Source organism: Pantherophis guttatus, chromosome 6, assembly GCF_059756535.1.
Source record: "Pantherophis guttatus breed Tessera chromosome 6, ASM5975653v1, whole genome shotgun sequence".
NCBI classification, from domain to species: Eukaryota; Metazoa; Chordata; class Lepidosauria; order Squamata; family Colubridae; genus Pantherophis; species Pantherophis guttatus.
The window spans coordinates 98,166,469-98,190,207 of record NC_142068.1 but is presented as its reverse complement, the minus strand read 5'-3'; the positions used below and the strand labels follow the sequence as shown (position 1 = coordinate 98,190,207).

The following is a 23,739-nucleotide window of genomic DNA, read 5'->3' as shown; positions in this document are numbered from 1 at the left end:
TTGGCTAGCTTTGTCTATCAATTGCTATCAGAATCTGCTTTCTTTTAATTGAGATTCTGTCTTGAGTGTAACTCATTAATACCCTGACACGTTTTTTTGTTCATAAGCAATTGAATTTAGCCTTATCTAACTAGAATGGTTATTATCAGTGTTAACAAAAAGTCTTACATTTCTTAAATTACAACTTTCAAACTGTTGGTAAAGCTATGGTATAAAATTTTTATTTGATATTTTTGTACTGCTCAGTATGCTTCTTCCTGCAACTATGGATTATTTTCACATGTAACCTGGTAAAGGTTTCCTAGGGGCCATCCCTAAAAAGAAATGTTACCTTTCTTTTAAAAATATTTTAGTTTGGATGTCTCCCCCTTTTAAAACTCAAACAATATGCAGGAGATGGAATTGTTGGTACGCAAAGAGCTGTTTGCACCTGACAAAAATGTGATCTTGCCTCTTTGTGAAGGAGCAGGCAACTCTATCCTCTCTCTCTGCAGGGTGTCCACCCAGCATTCATCGGGGCCCAGTACCCCTACTCGGTAACCACTCCGTCTTTGGCAGCAACTGCAGTGTCCTTCCCAGGAGTCCCCGTCCCTTCCATGACACAGATTGCTATGCACCCCTACCATGCTGAGACAGGGCTCTCACTGTCTTCCAATGTAGCAAGTGAGTATTCTTGTGACGGGTGAAAAGATGTTTTAGCAGGACTTTCTCTAACTGATGGTTGCAATATTACAGTACTGTGGTATGACATCTAGTGTGGAAACATCTAACATTCAGTTTTCAACATCTATTCCTGTGACTACAACCAATGAGAGTGTTCGTTAAATGATAACGGTAAACCTTCCCTACGTTGATGCCTTTTTTTTTTGGTGGTGGTTTAGTTACAATTGTCAGATTTTCTCACGATGTCCTGAATGTTTGGGGGCTGTTAGTCTTTTTGAGTGTTGCAGTTTTAATTACAAAATAGCTTCCATTGGCACTGTGGCTAATCACAAACTTTATAATTTGCAACTGGCCCATTTTATATTAGACTGCAGGTTGTTCATCATCTTTATCATTTAAGTGTAAAATTAGGAAAGAGAGGGAAGAAGCATGGTGCTGGTGCTTAGGGGTGGGGAAAAAAGAGAGAAGTGGAATGAGCAATAGGAGTACTTAGGCACTTAGTGCTTTCATTGCAAACCGGGAGGGATTTGCAGCTGGAAGCAGTTGTTGGAACTGGATGTTGCTTGGAACATGTCTGGTTCCAGAGACCTTTCAGGTGTGAAGTGCAAAATGAGGAAAAAGGACAGCCTGCCTTACTCAGATCCTCAACCAGGCCCTATTCATAAGAAGCGGTGCAGAATCGGAGGACACAGTCTTTCACTTAATGATATGGGACCCACACAGATAGTCCTTGGGTACATCCATTTGTTTAGCAAGTGTTCAAAGTTATGACAGTGCTGAAAAAATGGACATACAACTGGTTCTTGAAGTTCTGATCATCAGCCACATGATCAAAATTTGTTCTGAGCCATCACTCACTTGTGGCACTCCTCTGCCTATGGCACTTGCCCTCACTCACTGGCATCTACCCACAGCTCTCACTAGCCTACTTGCCTGCGACTCCTGCCGCTTCCCATTTAACGATCAGGATGGTTCAAACCAATGAGGCCACTTGATGTCACTTTGTGACAGAAACTCATATCCCGACGGCCATCATAACCCTAAGACTTCCACAACCCAAGTTCTACTTTCCCATCCCACGTGCATTCATGTTTAAGAGATGTCCTGGAGATTTGATTTCTTTGTGTGAATTTCAGTTTCAAAGATGAGATTGAAGTTATGTTCCCATCAGATTCTTGATTTCAACAGCAGGAAGAGAAACAATCCTCACAGCAATTATAATTACCCTGATCCTAAGGGTCTTTGACCTCATAACAGCCCTTTTGTGATGATGCCTTATTTCTGTATTAGACTCCCCAAAATAGCCAGAAGGCCAAAAATGTTATCTGTCCTTGGCAAGTATCCAAAATGACTTCCATAGGCTTTACTGGTTGCCCATTTCATCTGGAAAGTCTGATTTGTGAAACCTTCAGACAAGAATGCTGTTTCTTTGTCTTATCTACTAGGCAAAATCTCTCCCTCCCTCCCTTCCCCTCTCTCTCTCACACACAAATTTGTTCTTCTTGAAGGAAAGGAGATCCTTGCTCAAAACAAGATTATTTATCCCAAAGATAATACAAGTAACATAGAATATAGAATAACAGAGTTGCAAGGGACCTTGGAGGTCTTCTAGTCCAACCCCCTGCTCAGCAGGAAACCCTACACCACTTCAGACAAATGGTTATCCAACATCTTCTTAAAAACTTCCAGTGTTGGAGCATTCGCAACTTCTGGAGGCAAGTTGTTCCACTGATTAATTGTTCTAACTGTCAGGAAATTTCTCTTTAGTTCTAAGTTGCTTCTCTCCTTCATTAGTTTCCACCCATTGCTTCTTGTCCTGCCCTCAGGTGCTTTGGAGAATAGCTTGACTCCCTCTTCTTTGTGGCAGCCTCTGAGATATTGGAAGACTGCTATCATGTCTCCCCTAGTCCTTCTTTTCATTCAACTAGACAAACTCAATTTCTGCAACCGTTCTTGATATGTTTTAGCCTCCAGTCCTCTTAATCATCTATGTTGCTCTTCTCTGCACTCTAGAAAGAGTCTCAACATGTTTTTTACATCACGGTGACCAAAACTGAACGCAATATCCAAAGTGTGGCCTTACCAAGGCATTATAAAGTAGCATTAACCCTTCACGGGATCTTGATTCTATCCCTCTGTTGATGCAGCCTAGAACTGTGTTGTCTTTTTTGGCAGCTGCTGCACACTGCTGGCTCATATTTAAATGGTTGTCCACTAGGACTCCAAGATCCCTCTCACAGTTAAAGATCCCTCTCACATACTTAAACATTTTTCCTGCAATACAGAAAATTATTGCAAAATTTTAAAATATAGTGATTAAAATATAGCATTCCACAAGGGTGACTAATTGAAAAAATGCATAACAAATACCAGATGTCTGTGAAAATAAACAAGGCAGAACATCTGAGAGAGGCAATGCCAGCAATATATAAAAAAAAAAACTTTCTCAGAGAAAGAAAGTTATACTTAATGATGATTTTTGAAGGCTAGATTTTAATTATCTGAAAAGAAGAGGAAAATAGAAAGTTGAATAAGAACACTTATGTGTATAAATTCTTTTCTTATGTGTATAAATATGTGTATAAATTCTTTTCTTACCTATTAGCATCTGCACCGTTGCAGAGAATATCATTTTAAGTTGTAGAAACATTTTAAGGTCTGATAGGAACTTTTGTGTTTATTGGTGAGTTGTAGTAAATAACTTATCAACATTTATACATTTATAAATATTTTATAAGTATGAAAGTAAATTTCACCATATGAGTCAAAAACAGTTTATATCTTCAAACTTAACTTGATCTTGGACATTATTCTTGGCGTTGGTTTTGGGCAGAAATCTACACTACCACTTCAGCATTCAAATTGTAAACTGTAATTTGACTTTGAATATCTATGTCAAAGTCCAGAATTGTATTTAAATTCATTATTTTAATTTCTGTTTCTATTGTATCACCATTTCCTATGTGTATGAAGAATTTATCTGCTTACTCACATAAGATCACTTGATTGGTGTTCCTTGAAGAATTTGCAAACCAGTGGGATGTGGTGATTGATGAAAAACAGATTTTTATGCAAATTAATGAGTAAATTAGTAAAATTAAGCTACTAAGAAATCAGTGTCTTTTGTGTATTACAAGTTTGTTGTAAACATGCTCAATCTCCTTTGTGTTACTTACACAATAGATCTAATTGCTAAGTTAAAAGTTTGGTCAGGAAGTGTTTTATACCACTGTCTATTCTGAATCAATTCATCTAGTCCATGAGTAGTATCGAGTACAAGTTAAAGACCAGAACTGCTTCTTTGGATTTCTAGTCTTCAGTATTTTAGTGATACATAGAGAAACAATTGTTTATACCCCAACATTGTTCCATGGAACAAAATTCTATTTTAAGTCTTATTATCTGTCTTGGTTTGAAATTCCTGCTTTTTTGGTTTTATTTTAAATTACATTATTAACCAGGCACAATAACTGCAATTCTAGAGTCAAGCAGGCAGTTTCAAGAAGACTAATGTATAAAATTCAAGAAATGCAGAAATTGTTATTATGATTTTATAACAGGGATCATCCTTAAATTCTACAGCAATATGTTCTTCACTGAATCATAAATGTTTCCTCAAATAACCCAGAAATCTATAAATGTCTCCCCAAAGAATACACATGGAACAATGTGCCATGCGTATCAACAGAGTAACACGTGGACAGTGATTACTATAAGGACTATTTCTGTACACCTGGAATATCTATCTGCCTTTGTATGTTTTCTCTTCTTTCCTATTGATAACAAAAGTCTTCAGCCTGCCATCTTTGTCACTTCCCCGATCTTTGTCACTTCCCCTGAGATGTGGGTCTCAGTCTTCCTTTTTCTTGTCCTTCAGTAGTAAGAACTGGGCCTTCTATCTGCATTTGTCTGATGGCCTGACATAATCGAATTCCATGAGTTCCTATTTTCATCTATGTTGCCAGGTTGTCTTTCTTACTTTTTGATGTTGCAAGAATATGTCATGAGATGGTATCTGGAACACTACATAAAAACTGTGAGTCAATTAGCCTCCCCCTCTCATAAATTTATGTGTAATTAAACATGTATTAATAGACATTGTGCCTTGAGGATTTAATTATTCTATTTTATTTAAATAGAATGACATGTTAGCTATTACAAATACTTGAAACTTTTTTAGAAGTACTTGTATAGAGAGGGGAAGTTCTACCATTTCCAGTGGGGAGCTGGAACATGGTCTATTTTGGTGTATTTTTTCCCTTTTGCCAATGTTATGCAAAAGGAGAAACTACATAGAAAGGCTCAGCTGTTGGGAAACACATAACCCGTTTGTTTATTCTCTGCTACTGTGTTTCCACCAGGTTAATTAATATTAATCCCTGACATGTATGCAGGCAGAGTATAACTGAACTCCTGTAGCTGATGTCTTTGATTTCTCCCCTTTATATGGTTGTTTCTTCTCTCCAGTAGGAAGTGTTCACGCAGGGTCTACTTTCCCAGCAATTCAAGGGACTTCCTTAACAAGCTTGTCTTCTCAGCCCAGTTCCCTTGTGACAGGGGGCTTCCCTTCGGAAGATGAACAACACAGCCAACCGGTCAGTCCTCAAGGATTGCACTACCTTCATTCTGCCTACCGAGTTGGTAAGGACAACAAACAGTGACACTTTCCGTGTTTTCAGCTGGCCTTCAGAACAAGAGTGATGCATATCTTCTTAACAGCTACCTGGAAAGGTTGCCCTGTTCTGCCATTTGTAGATGAAAGTTTAGATTCCCTAGTTTAGGTTGGTGAGCAGATTACCGGTGAATAAATAATTCAGGAGAATAAGAAGAGACATGGGATTTTATTACAGTTGCAGGAAATTGCATTTGTTAGCAATAACAAATCACTCAGCCTTCCATCCTTTCTAAGGTAGGTAAAATGTCGACCTGGATTGTGGGGGCAATAAGCTGACTTTGTATAAATATACAAAAGTATGAAGGCTATTGCTTAACGCATTGTAAGCCGCCCTGAGTCTCCGGAGAAGGGCGGCATATAAATCAAATTAAAAAAAAAAATCCTTGTTAGAATGGTAATGAGGTTCAACAGGCATGGACTAGTGCAGGGGTTGGCAACCTTAAACACTCAAAGAGGTCACAAAGGTCCTAACTGGAAGCCCCCATTCAATTCTGGAGCCGACCGGAAGTCCAGTTCCCCCACCATAGAGTCTCCTCCTAGCACGGCATCCTTTTTCCTCTACCTGTCTGACCAAAAGCCCTATCAATTGTGGAGCCAACCGGCGACAGGGAGCGGCAGCAGAGGGATGAAAGAGCCACATGCGGCTCCAGAGCCGCGGGTTGCTGACCCCTGGACTAGTGCAATGCGCTGTGCATGGGGCTGCCCTTGATAACCACTTGGAAGATACAACTGGTCCAGAATGCAGCACCATAGGCAGATATGAGGTACATCTCATCAGACTTATGTAACATCTTTGCTTCATGAACCACCACTTGTCTTCCATGTGCAATTCAAGGTGTTGCTTATTACCTACAAAGCCTTTCATGACATTGGGCATTTTTCTTCTGGTGATGGTGCATTCTTTTGGGTTCAGCTATACATTATGTGCACAATTATTAGGCAAGTTGTATTTTGGAGGATGAATTTTATTATTGAACAACTACAGTGCTCTCGGTCAATCCAAAATGTTAATAAACCTCAAACCTGAATCCTTAAGAAAGTAAAAATGAGGTTTTGGCTTTCTTAGGAGAATATTTATGTGTGCATAATTATTGGGCAACTATAGGTGTGCTTAATTATTATGCAAATAAATGAAAAATAATTTTTCCCCATCTCAATCATTTATTTTCATCTGTTAAATTGAGAATAATAAACAAACACCTCAAAATGTACAAATAAACATTTCTGACATTTCCACACACACAAAAAAAAAAACCAACCCCCCCAAAAATTGTATTATTTTTTCCTCTGATACTTTTCTTGGTCATATAATTTTCTATAGAACTCCTGAATTATTTTCTTTTTGCTCTCATTTTGATCCCGTAGAGCTCCTTTATCTTGCAATTTGCTTATCAATTTCTTTTCTTTCTCCTTTTTCAGTTTATGAGCTAACCACCTTCCTGATTTATTGGCATTTAAAAAAAATGTTTTGCTCTTTTTATTTGTTGTGCCAATTCTTCTTTTTCCATTAAATTTAATTTGTATTTTATTATTTCCACTTGAGTTTTTAAATTTCCTTTTTGCGGTTCTTTTTGTAGGTCAAATTCAAGTTTTTATGTACTCTTGTTCTAGTGTCTTTTAACATTGTTTCTTATTTTTTCTCGCTATGTAAGTTATAGCTAGCCCCTGATTTTTCTCTGGGTTTGTTTCTCTCCATGTATCCTGTATGCGTGTTTCTTCTGCCATTTTGAAAAAAGGCCTAGGAAGAGTCTCCCTTACCTTTTTACCTATTTTGCTACTTTTTAGTCACGTTTTGTATCTACAATAGCAATAAAGTCTCCTAAAATTCTTCTTGTTTGTTCTTTGGTGCATATATTACTATCAAGAGTATCTGTTCTTTGTTTATTACTAACTCCACCATCAAAATTCTCTCTTCTTCATCTGTATAAATTTGTTTAGCATTTATTGTTTCCTTAATATAGACGCTGCTATAGATTTGGATCGCCTTATAAATTTCTGAAAAGTAATTAATGTGGGAAGAAGCTTCTCATGGGAATCCTTTCAATTACCAGTACTAAAGAAGGCAAAAAGAGACTGACTCTCAGGCCAGATCTTTGTTCCTCTTTCCAGTCTTCAATCTTAAGCTTTGCAGAGTCCCGAGGCTCTTCCTTTTTTAAAAGAAACAAACCAAAACTCTGCTAAGGAGAGTGAAAAATATAACTGTTTAGCATATGGCTTAGGGCTTTTCTTTGCTACAAATTGTTCCACATGTTGCTTCTATAGTGCAGGGAGCTTTAAAATTCCTGTTTAAATTTTAACAAGGTGAAGGCCGAAAAGGTGGTTGGTTCAAACTGCTCTCTCTTGCCTGTGTGGGAAGTGTGAGCGAGGAAGCCCAAATTGAGGGTTCAATTTGTTCTCCTCTTCAGGGATGCTGGCACTGGAGATGCTTGGTCGCAGGGCTCACAATGACCACCCCAATAACTTCTCACGCAGCCCCCCCTACACAGAAGATGTGAAGTGGCTTCTCGGACTAGCGGCCAAATTAGGTAAGATCCACAGACACCCTAATGTGAAGGGGAGGGAACATGCATCCTGCCTGCCTACATCTAGAGTGTCCTATTTTATTGCCTAAAATTGCTAGTGCCAGTGATCCCTTGGTGAAAAGTAGCCAGTGCAATTTAAGGGGGCTTCTGGTACATTTTCCAGCTTGAAATTTTCAATGCAAAAAGTTGGCAGCTGTTTTTTTAAATGTTATTTCCAGTACTTAATGTTAGAAAGAGAATTTAAAGCTGGTTGCCTTTGACATCAAGTGGCTCTCTGTAGATCCTAGCCCAGATTATTTTAATTGCCAATGGTTGAAAAATAAAAGACAATAGATGTTATCCCTTTTTCTTGACTAATGTCTACCAAGATAGCTGCTGGTTTTGTTCTGCTCCTTACAGAAGAGGAATATCTCTCTCTCTCTCTCTCTCTCTCTCTCTCTCTCTCTCTCTCTCTCTCTCTCTCTCTCTCTCTCTCTCTCTCTCTCTCCCTCCCTCCCTCCCTCCCTCCCTCCCTCCCTCCCTCTTCCTCTCACACAAAGACAGGGACTTATTTCCTATGCCTTACATTCACAATAAATGCCTTTGCTCTTTGCAGGTGTGAACTACGTACATCAGTTTTGTGTTGGTGCAGCCAAGGGAGTCCTGAGTCCTTTTGTGCTGCAAGAGATCATCATGGAGTCCCTGCAGAGACTTAATCCTGCCCATGTCCACAACCACTTGCGCACACCTGCCTTTCATCAGTTGGTGCAGAGGTGCCAGCAGGCGTATATTCAGGTATACCTGGGCTTTCGTCTTATTGGTAAATGTTGGTTGCTTTACGTTGTTACATCCTCAAACCCTCACAGCTTCAACCTTAAACTGTCTACTGTGGACATCACCCCATTCCTAAAAGGTCCATAAAGAGGGCGTGCATAAGCGCACCTGTGTGCCTACCGTCCCTGTCCTACTGTCCCCATTTATTTGTACTCATTTCCTTCGTTCATGTCCATGTTCATATTTATACCTGCTATCTTGTACATGTTTGACAAGCTAATAAATAAATAAGTAAGTAAGTAAGTAAGTAAGTATATAAATAAACTTAAATGTGCCCTCTTTTGGGAGAATGGAACAATATGACTGCTGTGAAACATAGATCAGTTTTAAGCTGCTTAAAGCATCAGTTTATTCATGTCTGTTTTCCAAACTTCCTATTCCTCTGAAGGACTACCAAAAGAGGGACTTTGTCATTTTGTGGGAAAAATTAAATCAGACAGTACAGGTTATTTGTTGATTCCCTGGAAGACCTTTCAATTGGCTTTCCTTCTACTTCCCCAAAAGTGGTATAGAAGTCTAAGTGCTATTGCTATTATTGTCTTAAAGGACAAGGGGGCAGCGGTGGCTCACGTGCTAAAATGCTGGGCCTGCGCACCGCTGATGTCGGTGGCTCGATTCCTGTGAGGGAATAAAGTGCAGAAGGGACAAGAAAGGAACCTCCCCTGATTGCCTATCAGCATTCAGGTGTCCCGCGAGTAAAGATAACACCGCCCCAAAAAATTTCTTTTCACAGAGGCGGCCAGCCACCTCAGTGATCCCTGGCTAACACGTGCCATACGCTAAAATAAATAAATAAAAATAAAATAAAGGGACAGCACATTTATTTTTTCCCCTCTCCTAGCTCTGTCTGTAACTCCTGTTCTGAGACTCTAAATGGGATCTCAGTTGTGATGGCCAAGACCTAGCTTTAGATTTCTGCTCAATACTTTGGGATTTATTCATGTTTGCTCACTATTTCTTCTTCTATCCAAGATAAGTATGAGACTAACAGTACAATTGGGAGGGACTGGATCACACTGAGCATTTTGGACAAGGGTGAGATAAATATTATGTAAGAAGGTGGACCACTGAACCGTTTTTGGCATTTATCTACACAAGAGGGTAGATAAGTTTACTACAGTAATAAATCCATCTAGTTTGGGTGGGCAACTATGGCCCCTTTATGACCTGTAAGCTTCAACTCCTAGAATTCCTGAGCCAGCCATAAAGAGGCCATGGTTGCCCACCCTGATCTAGATTCTTATGGTTCCTCATAGAGGGAAGGCACTATTCAGATTGATTATAAAATGGATTTTTCCATCAGAAACTCTAATTTCATCCCTGCTTTATCTTGGTTTTCCCAAGTACATCCATCATCGTCTGATCCATCTCACTCCAGCGGACTACGATGACTTTGTGAATGCCATTCGCAGCGCCCGAAGCGCCTTCTGCCTGACTCCTATGGGCATGATGCAGTTCAATGACATCCTTCAGAATCTGAAACGCAGCAAACAGACCAAGGATCTGTGGCAACGGGTCTCTCTGGAAATGACTACCTTTTCACCCTGATGCCCCATCTTGCATCCTTCCTTATGGGATCTTTTTAATTTTAGCTATTGGAAACCACTGATTCAATGTATTTCTACCATGACATTCCTCATCCATGTGGCTGTGGCTGTGTTCTACTTCCCTTTCTCTCCTCCCCAGCAAGTGAAGGCAAGGAAACTGTGTGCATGTGTGTGTGGGTGCGTGCGTGTGTGGGTGTGGGTGAGAGAGGGGGGGAGCTGGTTGATCATTGGTCAACAGTTTTAGTCTTTTTCCTGTATAGGGATGTCTTTATAAATGAACATCATTTCTGCCTTTCTCTCTCTCTTACTGGGTGTGTATGCATGCATGTTAGGGGTAGGATCAAGCCTGTTTCTTTATAATATTTATTTTGGCATTTATAAATATGTATACTACTTTCTATATGGTTCTTAAAATTTCAGCCGTTACCGGGCCAGGAGAAACAGAGTTTGTTTCTGCTCATCCAGGTTTTCTCCAACACTGTTCCTTCCTTCTTCCTGCCACAGCAGGTCCCTCATCCAGTACAGCTTACCTGTTTGGATGGGCAAAGACACCACTGGAAGCATCTGGCCTCAGCAAGTACAGAACTGGCTGGTACGATTTCTTTGCTCTTAGATAGTGATCTGAGGGCCTCCTCATCAGACGACATAGGATATTCTACCCCAAATGGCTCCAAGTTGTACAGTCATGTTCCTTTGGATGAGATGTTAGCTCTCCTGTAATCAGTTTCTTACTCCTTGTTTCAGTTTCCCGATTAAAGCCCTCATTTTCTTAGACTGACTCTTCTCCATATTTCTGTTTATCATGCTGACATCATAAAACAAAGAACTAAGAGTGCCTTAGAGTAGGAAGTTCTAACCTATTTTTGCAAAGGACTGAAAAAGTACCGAAACCTGGTCTTGTCCCAACGACCTTTGAACCACACAACCTCTCGCCACAAAGTAATAAGGAAACTTGGTCTTAAAGATAAGGAAGATTCTCCTGCTAGTCCACAAGCAACTGATATTCAGGCATGTATTGCCCTGAAACTGGAGGTCACTTTTCAGCTTTCATGGTTAATGGCTTTTGCTAGACACACATATATTATTAAATGCCCGCAACTTCATCTGGTGATAGTTAATCCAGTAAACTTGGTTATGCATTTTGTGAACACCAAATTTTGCCTGACTTCAATTTTTGTCAATCACTTTCCCTGGTTCAGCCTAGCTTGGGGAAAGGCAAGATTTATTTACTTCATCCAGCTCATGTGGATTTTGTTAACCTTAAATTTCCTCATAGTTGTGTCTTACTGATGTGAACTAGTCGATTATTAAATATATGGGGACTAATCATACTAACTATTTAATTAAATAGTTTAAATTTACATTTAAATAAAGTTAAATGAAATTTAATGTGTCTCGGCCTCGGCCACTTTTTAGCCCTCAATCTGAAAAAAGTTGTGTGCTAGTAATGTTGGACTTCCTCTGATTAATTCTCAGCATTCTTTATATTACATGATGCTAGTGTTTCATACTGTTTTTCACTAACTAAATGGGGAAATAAACTTTGCATCCTGAAACTTGTTGGTTTCTTCCTCAGCTGTCATCTCTCTGCCAAATGGTTCTGATTTGTTTTCATCATGCAATAGTCGGCCATTGCTGACTTACTTTAAATGTGACTGTTCTATTGAAACAACAGTGTCTGATCTCAGTTCTTTAGTCCAGTCATCGTATTGTTTAATGTCAGCCTGCAAAAAGTCTCCCAAAATTTTCCCGCCAGCATACTGGGAGTTGAAGTTCTCAGATTTCAAAGCTGCTGAGGTTGAAAAACACTGTTTTAGTACAATGTACTTGCTGGCAGGTGGGGTGGAAGGCCTTTGAAAGTGCAAGTCAAGACCTGCTGTGAAGATGAGATCCATGAACCAACACAGAGTGCATAATCTACTCTGAGGCTTGCATTTGCCTTGAGCATCTGATATGCACTGCAAAAGCAGGCAGGATTAACAATTCCAAAGTCAGTTTGTGTCCTGATGTATTTCCCCAAAATACAATGTTAGAAAACCAATTTTTTAAAGTTTCCATTTCTTCAAAAGTACCATATTTTTTTTAAAAAATCACCCCCATTCCCAACTCTTCCCTTTTGGGTTTTGAAAAAATTACATAAATAAATGGCCCCTTAAAGGTGTTAATTAATTTCTTTGCCCTTGAAGGGGTTGTGGCAGTGGGACCAGAGGAGTTCTTTGGAAATTTCTCTATGTAGAGAACAAAGGGAGGTGAAGGAAGCTGTCTGTGACTGGCACAGAAAGAGAAGAATGAAAAAGCCAGGAATAAACTAGAGGGCAAGAAGGCAGGGTGGGCTTTTGCAATAGAGTAGGAGGCCAGGGGGATTGCCAGGAAGGCTGAAGGCCAGTGGTTGGTGATGGGCTGATTTGGTTCCATGAGAGTCCCATTTTGGAATTAGTCCTTTCGGAATTAGTTTGGAATTATATGTTAGTGCAGTGTAGTTATCCCACATTCCTCTCTTTCCTACATGGTCCTTATTCAGGCTAATTCCTTGAAAGGTTTATAATACTACTGCATTAGACATAATTGATGTTAATTGTGGAACTTGTGCATATGGCAGAAAAGACTTAACTGAGGCATCCCCACCTTAAGGCCTTTCCTACCCAAGGAATGGTGCCAAAGCTGCCATCTTAATAAAGTTTATATTTACACTTACTTTGCAAGTTGACAGAATACAGTAATTAAATGAGTCATTTCTATTTCAAATAAACCCTATACAATTAAAATTAGATAATTGGAGCAATTGGTCCATGTTAAAATTTACAGACAGTAAAAATGTAGCCACATTCAAAGATATAATTATTATAGTAGTCTAATAGAAGAAGTAACCACATGGAATAAATCAGAATTGCTGGGTAGGGAGTCACAAAGCAGGTCCTGTGTCTTTATAGAAAGCTCAAAGTAACAGAACTTGAGTAGCACCTTCTCCACAAAGGCAATTTAATTTGTACTGTGAGCTATTTTTTTTGTATTTGCCATTGAGAACAGCTATAAGTGGTTAGGATGCAGTATTGCAGGCTAATTCTGCAGCCAGTCGGCAGCCAGCTGCTTGAGTCTCACCAGCTCAAGGTTGAATCTGCCTTCCATCCTTCCAAGGCTGGTAAAATGAGGACCCAGATTGTTGGGGGCAGTATGCTGACTGTAAATCACTTAGAGATGGCTGTGAAGCAGTATATAAGTCTAAAGTGCTATTGCTATTGGGAGGATGTGGATAGTCTAATGTTACTGCTGTTTGGATTTTAAGGACAGTTATTTAATTTAAATACCTTGCCAGTCTAACGAAGGGGTTTGAATAAACACATTTAACCAAATAAAGCTTTAATGATGGGGTGTGCACTATCCCTGGCAAAGGTGGGAGGGTTATGTAACTGAAACTAATTTTTGTGCATTTTGGATTGTGTTGCATTTGAGCTATGAAAAAGCATAGGCAGGTATTTGAAGATTTTGAATCACTATATTGTCTACCATCTGGTTGCCAGGTAAGCACTTTAGACCACTTTGCTAACACCAAGGTCTTAATTTTAACTTAGTTTATCTCAAGTACTTCCTTTGAGTGGCTGGAGTGCTTTGAGCTCATTTTGGTCTGATTGATGTTTATGACAGAAGCATTAGCTCCTTGATTGCAGTATGCCTACGTATTGAAGGAGGCGGTGGTGAGGCCTCTCCTTAAGAAGCCTTCCCTGGACCCGGCAGTATTGGCTAATTATCGTCCAGTCTCCAACCTTCGCTTTATGCAAAGGTTGTTGAGAGTGTAGTTGCGCGACAGCTTCCCCAGTACCTGGATGAAACGTCGTATCTAGATCCGTTCCAGTTGGGTTTCAGGCCTGGGTACAGCACGGAAACGGCATTGGTCGCGTTGGTTGATAATCTCTGGAGGGCTCGGGACAGGGGTTGCTCCTCTGTCTTGGTCCTGTTAGATCTCTCAGCAGCTTTTGATACCATCGACCATGGTATCATGCTGCACTGGTTGGAAGAGTTGGGGGTGGGAGGCACCATACTACAGTGGTTCTCCTCCTTTCTCTCCGACCGGTCGCAGTCTGTGTTGACAGGTGGGCAGAGGTCGACCCCGAGGCCCCTCATATGTGGGGTGCCGCAGGGATCGGTCCTCTCGCCCCTTTTGTTCAACATTTATGTGAAGCCGCTGGGCGAGATCATCCGTGGTTTCTGGGTGAAGTACCATCAGTATGCTGACGACACCCAGCTGTACATCTCCACCCCGGACCACCCCAACGATGCCCTTGAAGTGATGTCCCGGTGCCTGGAGGCCGTACAGATCTGGATGGGGAGGAACAGGCTTCGGCTCAACCCATCCAAGACTGAGTGGCTGTGGTTTCCGACGTCCCGATATAGTCAGCTAGTGCCATCGCTGACTATTGGGGGCGAATCATTGGCCCCCACGGAAAGGGCTCGCAACTTGGGTGTCCTCCTGGATTCACGGCTGTCCTTAGAAGAGCACTTGATGGCCGTGACTGGGAGGATTTTTCATCAGGTCCGCCTGATCCGCCAGTTGTGTCCCTTTCTAGATTGGGACTCCCTACACACAGTCACTCATGCCCTTGTCACCTCTCGTCTGGACTATTGTAACGCTTTCTACATGGGGCTCCCCTTGAGGTGCACTCGGAGGCTCCAACTGGCGCAGAGTGCGGCCGCGCAGGTGGTTATGGGAGCAACGTGGAGCTCCCGTGTAACACCTCTCCTGCCTGAGCTGCACTGGCTCCCGGTGGTCTTCCGAGTGCGCTTCAAGGTTCTGGTTATCACCATGGCTTAGGATCTGGTTATCTACGGGACCGCCTGCTACCACCAATAGCCTCCCACTGGCCAGTACGCTCCCATAGAGAGGGGCTCCTCCGGGTGCTGTCGGCCAAACAATGTCGACTGGCGGCCCCTAGGGGGAGAGCCTTCTCTGTGGGGGCACCTACGATCGGGAACGAGCTCCCCCCGGAGATACAGAGGATCCCGGATCTGCGCACCTTCCGTCGTGCGCTTAAAACTTTATTTCATCAAGTTGGCCTGGCCTAGATGATCTCCCCTTTTAAATATAAATTTTAAATACAAATTTTAATCTGTTTAAATTATGGGGTATTTTAAATTCAGCCAAATTATTTAATTCGTTTTTAATCTATTTTAAATTTTTGTATTTCTGTGTTTTATCCTCTGGCTGTTCACCGCCCTGAGTCCTTCGGGAGAAGGGCGGTATAGAAATTTAATAAAATAAATAAATAAATAATAAATTGGGATGATGCGCTAAGGAACTTTCTTCAGCCACAAGAGGGTTGCTATTCCAACTGAAAATGGGGGACTAAAATATTGCTGTCACTAGGGATTTTTTTCAGTGGTCTTGCATTCTACAACATACCTTATTCTTGTTAAGTTTGTGCATTAACAGAAATTGTTGTCTATTGTGTTTTTTATTCCATTGTTTTAGAAATGAGATCAAATACCAATTTGAAGTAAAAAAAAATGACACAGAGCTTGGTTAATAAATAAGCCCCAAAGTATCCTAGATCTTGGCTTGGACCAATACTTTTTTCTGGCCAGGAGCTTCACTGGAATATCCAGCATTAACTACTCTATTCATCTGACAGAATATGCTCTAAATCAGTGGTCACCAACCGGTGGTCTGCGGACCACTAATGGTCTGTGAGAAAATTTTGGTGTTCCGCGGAGAAATTTTTGTATTTTTGCATTTTTTTTTGCACTCACCCTCAAATTATGGCCCCTGGGCCAGATATGGCCCCGGAGAGCAATTAATCCAGCCCGCGCGTGGGAACACATGGCTGCACTGCCCACATCAGCCCACCCACACACCAGCCCCACTCTTAAGGCCGAGTGCAAACCTCACTTTGAGTACAGCAGTGTGAATCACACAAGTTGGAACTGGAAGGTAAAACCAAGAGTCGAACGGCTGCCAGAGGTGGGACGTTCAGCCGTTTACATCTCTCCTGCAAGGCCTCTGGGTGGGACTGTAGTAGTCACAGGACTGGCCCGTTGGTCACCCTGAAGCACCTCCTCCACCCGGGTGCACCGGCCTGCTGGGGAGCTGCCTGCTCCCCAGCAGGCCGGTGCACCCGGGTGGAGGAGCTACTTCGGGATGACCAATGAGCCAGTCCTATGAGTGAGACTATTACAGCTCTGGAATATGGGACAGGCCGTGGCGGAGCTGGAAATCTCTACCCTGGGGTGGCATGTGCAATGCGCAAAAATGAGGACAGCCCTTGCCATCCAAAATTAAAGGTCCTGTTGCGGTGGTGGGGGAGAGGGAGAGGGCTGCGTAAGTGGGCTGAAGCAGTGGTTGCGGTACCTGGAAGCTGCGGGAGCAAAGTACTACTTTTGTGCGGCAACAGCATTCCACCTCTTTATATTTGCGCCAGCCGGTGGCGCAAGTCAGCCCTCGTCTCCTACCGCTTAGGACTCGGAGTGGTAAACAGCATCTGGTCTAGTGAGAAGCTGGATTTTGCTCTCCATTATGGACGCCAGATCCACCCCCTGAAAGTTCTCGTCTCTTGAGCACTTGCTTGAAGCAGCACGGGAAACTTTGGCCGGGCTTCTCGAGAGACAAGAGCTTGCAGGGGGCTGATCTCACTCCGCAATGGAGAGCAAAATCCGGCTGCTCTCCGAACCAAACGCTGTTTACCGTTCCAAGTCCCAAGTGGCAGGAAACGAGGGCTGCCTTGCGCCGCAAATATACCAAGGCGAATGCTCATGCCACGCAAGTTCAAGTAGTGCTTCGCTCCCACACTTCTTCCGGCCCTTGTTGGTGCTCCGCGCACCTCAGTCTCTCAGGGAGATGCTTGACTTCCTCTCAGCCCCAAGACACTGGCTGGCCCATGAGGTGAGAAAGAGAGAATGAGAGAGAGAGAGAGAGAAAGAAAGAGAATCAGAATGAGACAGAGACAGAAAGAGAGAAAGAATGAAAGAGAGAAAGACAGAATGAGAAGGAGAACGACAAAGAATCAGAGAGAGAGAGAATGAGAAGACAGAAAGAGAATGAAAGAATCAGAATCAGAGAAAGACAAAGACAAAATGAAAGAATCTGAGAATCAGAATGAGAGGGAAGAGAGAATTAGAGAGTGGGGGAAAGAGAAAGTGGGGGAGAGAAAGTCGGAGGGAGGGAGAATGAGAAAGGGGGAGAGAAAGAAAGAGAGAAAGGGGGGGCAGGAGAAAGAATGAGAAAGAGTGGGGGAGGGAGAGTGCCTGAAGAACCCCATCCCGTCACTTCAGCAAGCGGCATGCTAGATTCATATTAGTGGTCCGCGAAATTTAAAATTATGAACTTGGTGGTCCCTGAGGTCCAAAAGGTTGGGGACCCCTGCTCTAAATTAACCCAATTACAGTTGATAATTTCTTATGTACATGTTTGACATAAAATGTATTAGGCTGAAGAAGCTTATGGGACAGTAGGCAGATCTTGGTTGCCCTTTTTGTTGCCTTAAATTCCAGTATTTAGTATTTGTATATCATGATTGCTGAAGATCACTGATTTTATCACAAGATAAAATCACTGCCTTCCGGTTTTTCCAGTCTTAAATTGTATAAAACCCATTAGATTAGGAACCCAACAACACCCAGATATGATCATTCTCCCCCATAATGACCACCTTGATATCTGTCCAAAAGACCGTGTTCAAAAGTTCTACCATGTTTCCTTCAAATGGTATAATCATTATTAAGCCATTATTTTACAGTTGCTATATTGTAATACTTCTAATGGTTCTTGAAGGCAAAGTTTTGTCTTTAATATATTTCGCTGCTGTATTAGGCATTTATGTTCCAGTATTTAGTTCCTAATTTTATTGCACTCAACGATTAATAGATTTACACAGGCATCTATCAGAGGGCATGATGGGCAGCAATGATTTTGGCCTATGGAAGAAGAGTCCTTCATTGAGAACTACCATTGAGAACTATCAAATTGGCACTTTTCTCAAACATGAAGTCTGTGCTGGCATTAGACGGAATGGGGAAGAATTCCATGCACCTTGTCAAGTTGAGGAAACCCGGGGGGGAAAAAAAATAAGGGAATCATAATTTTATTCCACTCAACATTTAATAGATCTATGCAGGCATTTGCAATTTGTTTCTTTGTGTTTCTTCCAAAACCCTCCGGTAGCCTATTAGAAGTTTTAACAAAACTTTATTCAAAGCTTTTCAAGCCGAAGGTAAGTTTGCCTTCTGAAATGTAATAGTGGTGATTTCAGTATCTTGGCCAACTAGGCAAAGATCCTATGAATGGATCTTTATCTAATTTTGTATAGAGATAAAAATTATGCCAGTGGAAAAGAATATATGTCAGTTGAACTATGCAGTCCTTACTGCTCTTAGAGCTTGGTTGTTTGCTTGCAGATATTTCATTAACTGGCTAGGCAGTTAATCAATGCTAGTGAGCGTGGGGTTTACATACAGTAAGATAAAGTTGATGTTAAAGAAGGAAATGAACAGACCATCCTTTCCAGCAGCCAACACCCAGATAAGCAGGAATTAACACCAGGCAAACAAGCAAGCAAGCAAGCAGAAAACAATAATTAAGGAACTACCAAGGAGAAAGCCACACTCCCACCAATACCGGCAGGGCAAGCTACTGTATAAGGACCAAACCTTACATTCCCTAGCACTGATTATGTCTAGCTGGGTAATGAAACGTCTGTAAGCAACTCAGCAAGCAAGCTCAGGGAGCACCAAGGACTCCATAAAATTATCCACTACACTACACTCTTTCAACCTATATGTTGTGCAGATGTTTGTTTGCCACAAAACCTCACTGTCTTAGATCCAGTACTGAATTAAGTTTCTGCCATATATTGCCTGACTACCCTTTTCCATAGATAGGCCCAATCCTTTCCCTTAAAGCCTTGAAACTGTTCGTCTTGTCCTACATAGGGAAAATAAGATTTCCCAGGCTGTCCTGATTAAGTAATCAAAATAGATAGCAAGTGGTATCTGCTTTTTTTACACTGCTAGTTGGCTCTGCCAAATTTCCAAGGAACATACTTCTCCGGAACATCTGCAAAATATCTCTCATCCAAACTAACCACATTAATAATAATTAAGCATGACTGCATAGATGTCAAGTCCAGAGCAGAGCTGCGGTACTAGAATTCTACCTGACCACCAGGCTCCTACGGGTAAGCTTTTTATTTGTCATCAGTCTGAGGCCCAAAGATCACAAATAGCTTGCCAGTAACAGTAACTATTCAAGCAGTTATTCTGTTTAAATCCCATTACAAAAATCCTGTTCTCAGAACTAGAATTTATATATGTCTGAATGCAGCTGCTTTCTCTGTGAATGATAGAATGGGAACATTGGAAGAATGCTCAGCACTTTCTCTAGGCATTTGAAGCAGGGGTGAAATCCTACAGGTTTGGACCAGTTCGGGCAAACCGCTAGGGATTATTGGCATCAGTTCGCCAAACCGGTAGTAATCACCCCTCGTTGGCCCCACCCACATCTGGTTGGTCACCGCTCACCTCTTCCAGCCGCTCGATATGCCACAGAATTCAATGTTAAATGCAGCAGAGAGAATGCTAATTTTTCTCCCTCCATTCAGAAAGGAGCTGCTGCAGCCTGTCCCTTTAAGGTAATCCCCAGGAGGGAGGGGGATGGGGGGGAGCAGCTGGAACGGGGCCATGTTTTTGTGAAAGGCTCCTGCCTTTCATGGGGAAGGGGATTTTCCTGCCTGCCATCCATTCCTCAATCTCAGCACAGACTGAGGGAAGGATAGTAGGCAGGAATATTCTCCCCATTTTCCTGCCATTCGTGACAAGGAGTGGCTGGGAGGGGAGGGGCCGGTGAGCCCCTCAATATGATATCGAGTTGGCCATGCCCACCCAGTCACATGACCTCCCCCAATAAGCCACGCCCACAGAACCGGTGGGGAAAATTTTTTAATTTCACCACTGATTTGAAGTTGTGTACAGAAGGAAGGAGCAATCCAGGTCACTGTAAAGTGCAAGTTAAGTGTTCCAAGTCAGTTCCTAAAAGCAGCACAATGGTGGAATCTAGAAATGAGATGGGCTGGGTCTCTTCCAACCCTGAAATCTACATTTGTTTCCATATATGATTTGCTGCTGCAAATATGGGGAACTGTCTAGCACAGACCACAAACTCCTACCTCCTGTTATTTTTACAATAATATTAAATAGAAATCATTTATCTTTGTGGATTCATCATCAATTGACTAGGGCAGTGGTCCCCAACCTTTTTATCGCCGCGGCCCACTGAGCGCGCGCAGGGGTGGGGGCACGGCCCAGGAGCTTTTGCGCACGGCCCATTGCGCACGGCCCAGGAGCCTTTGCGCTGCAGCGTTCATGTCCCCCGGCCGCTGCGCGGCCTGGTGCCAGGTACTCCACGGCCCGGCACCGGTCTGCGGACCGGGGGTTGGGGACCACTGGACTAGGGCATTCCAATTAACATTTATACTAGCCATTCTGGAAATGTCTTATTCCTTTGAAAAGAGCTGTGCAGTGCCTTGGAGTGAATGGCAAAAAGGCATCAGGACATGCAGCTCTTTCAGCCAGCCATCTCCTTTCCCAGAAATGCTCAGCCGCCCTCTGTGGCTGTAGGCCAATCCCAGGAAAAGGCCTACATTGTTTAAGTGTGGTTTTGAGCTGTCTGTGACTCCTAAGTGCTGAACACAACATAGACTTGGCCTCTTTTGTGATTAGTTTTACACCCAATTTTTCTCCTGTGAAGTTCATGGACTTGAGCTGAATACTGTGTGTACCTTTCCTCCTCTAATGCGCCCTTGACCTTCCACTTCACTCCTTGTTTAGAAGTTTCTTCTCTTGGAATTCACATGGGCATCGCGGTAGGTGCTTAAGCTTTGAATCTCTTAGCAGATCCCAATCAGGCTTAAAAGTCCTTACAGTGTCTGCCACTTCCAATTAGCCTCATGTTTCTCCTCCAGAAAATACAGTTTCTTATGTTATTGATCAGATTTTTTTGAGATTATCTAGTCTTAAGTGTTACTGTTTTCTAGTGTCATTTTAATAACTAAATCAGGTTCTTACAATCCAATGTAGAGAGATCTCCATTGCTGCATGTATAATCAGAGCTATTCGGTCAGGAAAAAGGTTAGCACAACTTGAAAATCTACATCTAACAAGAAATAAAGCAGTTCATTTATTGATCCAAATGCTATGTCTAATTTTTATTTAGACATTGTGCTCAGCTGCAAGAGCCAAGAATTTATTTGTATCATTCAATGTGAATGACAATATACATGAATCCAGTGCAGGAAGAACAGCACTTTTTCCCCCTTTCTTTCTTCAGCCACAGGGTTTTAGGTTGGTGGGTTACATTTTTGGTTACACAACATTTCCCGCTGCTTGGGGACACATTGAATGAGATATTATAAAGTCCATATTATATATTTACAGACAATGGTAAATTCACAATTAAAAATGCACAACAACTAAGGCTCAATGCGAAAGCTTGGTTGAAATCACTTTCTTCCCTGGTTCAATGAACGCACCGAGTTACAGATGTTGCCCCAAGGTGTCTCCCTGTCTAAGTCTGCCTATTTCCAGTGAGCTCAGCACTGGTTTTCTTAGGAGTTGCTGGGCCGCTGTACATAAGGCATGTTTGAGAGATGGGCAAGGAACTGCTTTGTACTCCAAGAGACTGTGGTAGCAAGGCAGAAGATAAGACAGGAATAGGTTCTACAAGGAAACTGGAGACTCACTTGAGGCAAAGTGACAAGTTTTGTACCAATTCTGTTCCCTCTCAATCATAATCTCCTTGCTGTGCTCAAAAAGGAATGAAAGGCGACGACTAACAACTAAATGCAGAAGAAAAATCCATGCAGCGGGCATCAGAGGACAACTTTTCATCCCAGATGAAGATACGTTTCTTGCAGCAGCTGAAAAGAACCCATTGGATTTCTCTCCATCTTATACTTGTCACAAACCACTTTCTGTCTGAGAATGTCTGTACCATTCTAGTGACGTCACCTATTTTGCTTCCCTGACCCCTGGGGTAGAAACAATGAAACAACTAAAATGGAATTAAGAAAATGCCACTGGGTGTCTATGACTAAGAATTTTGGAAACACCACCCTATACGTAACAGAGCTGTCACAAATAGTAAGACATTCACTTGCTAGTTTCCTGAGCATTTCGGACATTAACAAGAAATGTCACAGTAGCCTACACATTTGCATGCTTCTGCTCCTTGGAGATGCTGTTTTCAGCTTCCTTGCATCTGGGAATTACAGGCTACACACATTCCTATATTATTTACCATAGAATTTGGGAACAGTGGGCAACTACCGCACAGTATCTTGTGCAATTATGGTCTGAAGGTTTCTCTCAGCTGCATCAAACCATAAATAGTTGAAGGTGCATGGTTCGCCCACAGATGGCACGCTTCCTCCTCCCTCTCTGGGTGATTCAAAAAAGTTGGCAGTGGTGTGTGTATGTGTGTGCGCACGCACATATGTGTCCTTCCCGAGGGCTCCCTCTTGAGTTTGTTTGGCAGTCTTGCTCGTGGAGATCTGGGCTTCAGCTCCAGCTCGAATTCTGCAGCTCCTCCCTGAGCCACGTGGGGAGAGGCTGCCTGACCGTATTCAGCAACTTGGATAATTCAATGTTGTGCTCATGGTAGAAATCTGCCAGGAACATGCGGGACTGCAGGGGTCCCAAAAAGAGAGAACCCGTTAATGAAAGGCCGCTGACAATTCTTTTTTTTCTCTCAATTATAACAGACATGCAGGAGTTCTCTGTAGCTTACCGAGGAATCCATCTCTGGATATTTTCTCCCTTTACTCTTCCCCAGGCATTTAGTCTTTCCTCCATCAAGCAGCTGGCACCAAAATCCCTTTGTGTCATCATACCTGAAAGGGGAACTTACTTTATACAGTCCTTTTATACACCTGTGCTTTAATCTAGAGTGCTATGAAGGTAAATACCTTCCTAATTTTCCTTTTCTTTCAGTGCCAAAAAATGATCTGTTTGGGCAATGCTATCTCTCAGACAAAAGCCATCACCAGCTTTATATTACTGGAAGTAACATGAAACACAACTACATTTCAGGCTGGCTCTGTCTCCCTCTAGATAATCTGTGTCTTTGTGGGTCGAGGATGATCTGAATCTGGTACGGGAGGGAGTCCTTGGCAGAGCTGGTGGGCTTTCCAAGGCAAGGCATCCCCTTTGGCAGGAAGCTCTGCGAGATCTAACCTGATCACTGCCTATGGAGCCAGAGGGAAGAAGTCCCTCCTGGGCATCCTGGCTCTCTACAGGAATCCTCTTAGGCTCTTCATCCTTGGTACAGTTTACTTATTGAAATTAATTTCTGCATCCTTGTTGTCCTTTTCATGGCAGCTCAAATAAAAGCAACAAAGCAAAAGCAACAATTTCAGATGAATGAAAACAGCAGGAAAGGCAGATGAAAGTGGTGTCGGCAACCCAGAACGTAACAAGGGCAGCAATACATAAACCTCTGCATTTTTATTTTTTTTTAAATTTGATTTATATGCCGCCCTTC

At 42.2% G+C, this 23,739-nt stretch overlaps 2 protein-coding genes across 8 annotated transcripts in view; one reads left to right on the top strand and one right to left on the bottom strand.

Moving 5' to 3' along the window:
• ZSWIM8 (zinc finger SWIM-type containing 8) overlaps positions 1-11,776 on the top strand; it is an 83,527-nt gene extending 71,751 nt beyond the window's left edge. For 4 of the 7 annotated variants that reach the window (XM_087872309.1, XM_034435289.3, XM_087872311.1 and 1 more), the window contains 5 exons: positions 495-663; positions 5,131-5,304; positions 7,744-7,863; positions 8,456-8,634; positions 10,018-11,776. In XM_087872309.1, coding sequence (XP_087728435.1) covers positions 495-663; positions 5,131-5,304; positions 7,744-7,863; positions 8,456-8,634; positions 10,018-10,221 — 846 coding nt within the window. In that variant the 3' untranslated portion in view covers positions 10,222-11,776. The remainder of the gene's footprint in view (positions 1-494; positions 664-5,130; positions 5,305-7,743; positions 7,864-8,455; positions 8,635-10,017) is intronic. The other 3 variants (XM_034435290.3, XM_087872310.1, XM_087872308.1) reach the window with 1 other exon arrangement.
• A 9,601-nt stretch (positions 11,777-21,377) lies between these two features.
• NDST2 (N-deacetylase and N-sulfotransferase 2) overlaps positions 21,378-23,739 on the bottom strand; it is a 107,535-nt gene continuing 105,173 nt past the window's right edge. The window contains exons 13-14 of the mRNA XM_034435293.3: positions 22,987-23,089; positions 21,378-22,883 (exon numbers count right to left, since the gene is read on the bottom strand). Coding sequence (XP_034291184.1) covers positions 22,758-22,883; positions 22,987-23,089 — 229 coding nt within the window. The 3' untranslated portion in view covers positions 21,378-22,757. The remainder of the gene's footprint in view (positions 22,884-22,986; positions 23,090-23,739) is intronic.